Below are 6,000 nucleotides of genomic sequence, written 5' to 3' on the forward strand. Positions count from 1 at the left end.
AGATATGGACTAATTATACTGTCTCCAAAGCACAGACTCTCCAGATTTATCCATTCATAAATCATTGAGTTCCTATTATATGTAAGGCCCTGGAAACAAAGCTCAGGAAACAAAGCTATATAAAAAAAAAAAAAGTTGTCTGCAGTCAGTGAACTAATTAGACAGGGAAGTGAGATGGAGAACAAGTGGCACATAGGGGATAAATAATTACCTTAGAGTTTATGTTAAATACTCTGTGTGTATAACAAGCTATAGGAATAGCAAAATAACCTCTGGTGAGGGGTGAAGGGTAAGAGGGAAGGGCAATTGAAGAGGAGAAACAGAAGGTACCGAGGCATATCAGGGGAAAGTGAGTACAGGGTCCAGAGACCAAGTTTGAAAGACTTGACTGGCCACATTAAGGGTCTTGGGCTTCATTCCATGATCAAAATGTTTAAGGATGCAACAGAGGAAGGTGGGTATGACATGCTCATATTTCCTTTGCATGTTACAAAAATCTCTCTGGCAAAAGCAGACCAGATAGAGTTTGGGTTACAGAGTGAGTCTGGTGGGGAGGTAGATGGATATAACCATCTAGCTGAGATAGATGGATATAACCATCTAGCTGAGAGATGCTGGAGGCTGTAGACATACCAAGGGTCTCCCAAAGGTCTTTCCCAGCCCCAAATTACACCTGTGCCAGTAAAGTTCCCGCTGATTTCAGCATTACCTAAGAAGGTCAGGGAGTTTCGAAATGAGTAAGAGGTATGAGAGGGATGATCCTAAGTTTGGGTTTGAACAAGTGAGGGGGCCTGCAGGACCTTCAGATGGAATGTCCAGTAGTAGTACCTAATAATTACTGATCTAATTACCTACTCTATACCAGCCAGACCGTGTGCTAAGAGCTTTATATACGTGGCTCCATTTAATCCTCAGAACAATCCTACAAATGGGATGCCATCATCATCCAAAATTCATCACTAAGGAAAAACAAATTAAGTAATTTGAAGAGACAATAGTGCAGACCCATTCCTGCAGCCTCCAGCACTGCAGCTGAGCTCTCAACAACAATGCTTTCCCCAAAGCAGATGGAAAGTAAGTCTGGAGCTTAGAAGAGAGACAGGACTGGGAGGAGTGGCTTTGGAAGACTTCAGCAAGTGGAAGGGTGCAGAAGCCACATGCACAGATGAGATTACCAGGGAGAGAAAAGAGTGAGGAGAGGGCTGAGGGCAGAGCGAAGGGCAATTTTGCTGTGTCAGAAGTGCTCTGAGTAAGAAGAGCCAGTGGATAAAAAACAAAACAAGAGCAGTCAGAAATGAGAGGACACCCGGGAAGCAAGATAAAGAAGAATAAGGAGGCCGAAGAAGGAGATGGTTTCAAGAAGCAGAAGGGCATGGTTTATTCATGCATTTATACTCTCAAGAAATTTTATGGAGAGGCCACTATGCACTGGATGCTAGGGACACAATGTCTCCTGCCCTGGAGGAATTTATAGTCTAAGATAAACATGAAAATAAATGCAAAAACACATGCTACTTACTATAAGAAAATTGGTCCAGATTTCAAAGGTAAAACTCAAAAGAGAAGCTGGTAAGGGCCATGAAGTTTCAGGAAAGCCTTTGCTTGAGGAGCTTTGTGGGCTCCCACTCGTAGAAATGGATTTAATTGCTTTCGTGTGGGACCTGGTCTTTGGAAATATAAAAGCTTTCTGGATAATTCCTATGTGCAATGAAGACTGATAACCACAGCATTAGTGGGTAACAAAATCAATTTAGTGAGTCTCAAACAGCAAATAATACTAAAAGAAAACAGAAAACACACCATAATGAGTAAAGGTAAGAATTATTAGTGGAACTTGAGTTTATATGTACAAGAGTTTATGTGTGCTATATTGTGAAGTAAAATGCATTGAGTCCTGTAGGTAAGTTTTAAAAACAATGTTCTGGGGACAATGCCTTGCCTGTGTTGAGAATCACTAGTATTGGCAATGAGAACCATAAAAATGATGCCTCAAACAGCTGTATCAAAGTTGGATTGGAAGTGGGCATGAATGAAGGCAGTGAAATGAATAAGAACTTTCCATGTTATAAGTGTAAAACTGAAATAAGTAAACTTCAAACACATTCTAATGGCTTTGTGCAGATAGGAAAGCAAGAGTTAACAGAAAAGAATAAAATATTCAGGAATATAACCACCAACATTATTAACACAAAGACATGTTCTTTTAAAGCTACTAACCCCTGTGACACAGATATGGGCTAAGAGCCTCCTTTTGTTACCATGATTGCTGTAAAAATACTGCTAGCTCTGTTAGAGGCAACATTTTCTGGACTGCATGAAGCTACCGTTAAAATAGAGATCTTAAGACTAATGTAACAGACTCTTTGCGGCAATAAGATAAAGATCTAAGGCCATGCCAGGCAAGGATTAAGTCACATACCCCTACACATAAAGAATCAACTATGTTCTAACTGTCAAAAGGTTTTTTCTTTTTATCTAGCAGCTAAGCAAGCACTGGCCTTGAGATAAACAATGTTAAAACAATTGCAACTCACTGACTACCAGACTCTGACTAACTGATCCCCTCCCCTGTTCCACAGTCCATAACTGCAACTTCGACTGGATAAGTTACTGATTTCAGTAACTTTCTGCTGATAAGAGACCATGGACAATAGGCTGGTTCTGGTCGGTCCACAGAGGCTGCACACTAAGTTCCTTCATGTCCCTGCCTCCACCTTTGATGTATAGGGCCTAATTGTAATACATTTAAATGTTAAGCCTCTACCCCAAAATGATAGGATGAACGTAACATGCATGTTTGCTTACTATGCATGTGAGCATTCCCCCTTCATGAATATTCATAGCTCCTCCTATAACCTGCTGAATATGTATACAGGTGGCCAACTCATTCAGCATTAATTCCTGTCTACTTCCCAGCCTGCAGGTTGTTACCCTTTCTAAGAAATAAAGCTCTCCTAAGAAAATGAGGATGTTCCTATCTCACTCAAATATCAACAGGGGAAAAGTTTTCCAGGCAGAGAAAACAATGAGTGCAAAATGCTCTGAAGCAGAAACATGTCTGGCATCCCTAGAACTGTGCTGTCTGAGACAGTAGCCACGAGCTACATGTGGCTATCTGAATTTAAACTGGACTTAAGTCAAATTAAAAATTATGTTCTTCAGTGTGCACTTGCCACATTTCAAGTGCCCAATAGTTACCATATTGGACAATGCAGATATAGAACCTGTCCATCATCACAGAAAGTTCTATTGGACAGCACTGCTCTAGGACGAGCAAGAAGGCTGGTACTGCTGGAGTGGGCTGAGCAAGGGAGAAAGTAACAGATAAGGTTAAAGAGCTTAAAGGGGCACAATTGTGTAGGACTTTGAAGGTCATTGTAGGAGCTTTGGCTTCTTCTGACTGAAATAGGAAATTTGGAGTGTCTTGCAAAAAGAGTAACTTGATCTGACTTGACATTTAGAAGAGTCTCTTTGGGTTACTTTTGTAATAATCCAGGTGAGAGATGATCAAGGATGGAGAAGGATGGTAGCAGTGGGGTTGCTGAAAAGTGTTTAGATTCTGTATGAACTTTGAAGTTAGAACCAACAGACTATGATGGTGAAAAGGGAGTGGAGTACATAATGATGAAGACTACTTAGAAAGGAGGCCTGTAGTTGGGGCATGGGAAAGGGTAAATTCCGTTTTGAACAGATTTGACTTTGAGCATTTTGAGCATTTCAATAGCATTCACTATTGAAAGATGTCCAATGGGCAGCTGGAGAAGTGAGAGCTCAGATGGGAACACATCCTATAGAAATCAGATTCATCAGTATACTTGTAAGAGATGAAGCAGGAGTGGAGGGGGAAGACTACAGGTGTCAACATTCCAATGTGATAAAGATGCCTGCAAACTCAAGAGAAATGATGGAACCTGGGGAGTGGCCACAAGGTATAAAAAACACTGGTATTTGTGAGTACAGTCTCTACTGTAGAGAGATGAAGGGAACAGCTGGATGGAAATGGTTTTAATGACAGCAGAGAATGGGATGTTATCAAGACAGGAAAATGTAATAAACTAAGGCACTTCTCCTTACTTACAGGGAGTTTCTAAAGTAATTGTTTATTAGTTCCAGACAAATACTAGTGCTATTTGTAATAAACATTGTGACAAACAACATGTTTTTTAAAATTCAGAGTTCAGTTAGGCCGCTGGGCAAAAAAAAGGGGGTAAATACTGTACACATGTTAGGATTTCTTATTCTCAACCTCCTGAGACTAGGTAGTAGGTACTTTTAAAATTAGTTAGGGGGAACCCAAGTATTTTATGATAAAGAGGCCATTTTAACTTTCCAGAATTCTTAATGGAGAAGGAAGGGTCAGTGCTGGTTCTTTAAAAGGGAGCAAAGAGATTGAACAGGAAACACTAGAAAGGAAGGCTAAGGAGAAAGCTGTAGCTATGCTTTGAACTCCCCTCCACTTCAGGAGCACTGGTTAAAGGGTGAATGGGGAAGCCTAAGGACCTCGTAACAGGCAGGGTCTCAGAAACAAGCTAATCTAGGCTCAAAAAATTAAAATCTGAACAGGAAATGTACATATCATCTAGACCAATCTCCGCTATTTCACAGACGAGGTACTAAGACCCAGAGAAGTAAAATAATTTGACCCCGTCATTCAGCTAGTTCTATGCAGAGCCAAATGCAGAAACAAGGGGGGGAGGGGGCTAATTTCCGGTCCACAGTTCTTTTTGCCGACCGCTCCATTTACTATGTAAGAGGGGAAATCCCTATTTATATTAAGACGGACCGACCGAATGTAAAGCAAATTCAACACTCAAGAGTACTGTTTGGGGGAAGGGGGGAATTATGGGGAGCCAGGGTGCGGGTAGGGATTAATGAGATTTGAAAAGTGCTCATGGGTTTGGTGACAGAATACTGGCTTCTCACAAATGCCTGGAAAAAGGCCTGAATCCGCCCTGGTGTTGGAACTGTGGCCCAGTTCCAGTTCAATTGCCAGGCCCACCAGCACGCAAGTGAAACCCGCAACGTTAACAAGTGTCCGTTTCGCTTATTTCTGGGTAAATAACTCCCGGGTGTGTGTTTATACAAATCCATTCTGATACAAACCCTGGGCAGGAGAGGGTTGTAGTAAAAAATAATTCGGGGTTGGGGAAGGAGGAGGTGTGGATTGCGCTGGCGAGGGGGATTGGAAAGAGTGGCCAGCATGACCAGACCAGTCGCAGACCACAGGGCTTCCCTGTTGCTAGGTCGCCGGCGTCCTTAGTTACCACTGATTGGAAGCACTCTCCAATCTCTCCGCAGCCTAGTGCTGCGCTCCGCAGGCCGCGCCACCCGCGCGCCGCCTCGCGAAGCTGGGAGACAAGGGCACGTACACACATGTCCTTCCTTCCCCAGCGATCCCGGTCGAAGGCTGAGGTCCTGGTTAGGAATCACAACCGCGGAGGCTTTGCAAAGTGGCCACCAACTCCAGCTCTAAGAAATCCCCGACGAGGGCTGTGCTGGAACCTACGGGAGGGCGAACCCCGGAGGTTTTTCACCCAGACTCACGTTGTACTCCTTCAGCCAGGAGTCTAGCTTTTCCTGCAACGTTCGTAAAGCTTCGTTTGAGACCAGTCTTTTCAGGTTTTCCGCCATCGCTCACTATACCGCACGGCCCCACGCTGCGTGATGGAGACGTGGGGGGACCAGGCAGTGGCCTCCGGAGGACCGTGGGGTGATATGGCGGGAAGGGTGTTCTCTTGTGGGGGGCTCAGAGCGTGGCAGGTGTTTCCATCCTCCCCCTCGGGTCGGACCGGGCCGGGTTCGGGAAGCCGGGGGGGAGGTGCCCTGGGCCGCAGCCACCGCCCCTCATCCGCCGCCCCGCGCGGTCTCCTGACTCCCCAGCAGCCGCCTGAGCCCGGCCATAAATACCCTGGCGATTATTAAACAAACCTTGACGTGGACGCGTTGGCTGCCAGGGACGCGCGCGGCCTGCGTCGTGGCAACGCCCGCGCCGCCCCGCCC

At 44.5% G+C, this 6,000-nt stretch overlaps 1 protein-coding gene across 2 annotated transcripts in view; it reads right to left on the reverse strand.

Moving 5' to 3' along the window:
- Positions 1-6,000, reverse strand: part of SPATA18 (spermatogenesis associated 18) — a 45,327-nt gene extending 39,327 nt beyond the window's left edge. For both annotated transcript variants that reach the window (XR_001886755.1, XM_017878304.1), the window contains exon 1: positions 5,545-6,000. Coding sequence is in view for 1 of the 2 variants with exons in the window: in XM_017878304.1 (XP_017733793.1) it covers positions 5,545-5,631 (87 nt within the window). In the remaining variant the exon portion in view is untranslated. The remainder of the gene's footprint in view (positions 1-5,544) is intronic.

Source organism: Rhinopithecus bieti, unplaced genomic scaffold (assembly GCF_001698545.2).
Source record: "Rhinopithecus bieti isolate Rb0 unplaced genomic scaffold, ASM169854v2 scaffold_10604, whole genome shotgun sequence".
NCBI classification, from domain to species: domain Eukaryota; kingdom Metazoa; phylum Chordata; class Mammalia; order Primates; family Cercopithecidae; genus Rhinopithecus; species Rhinopithecus bieti.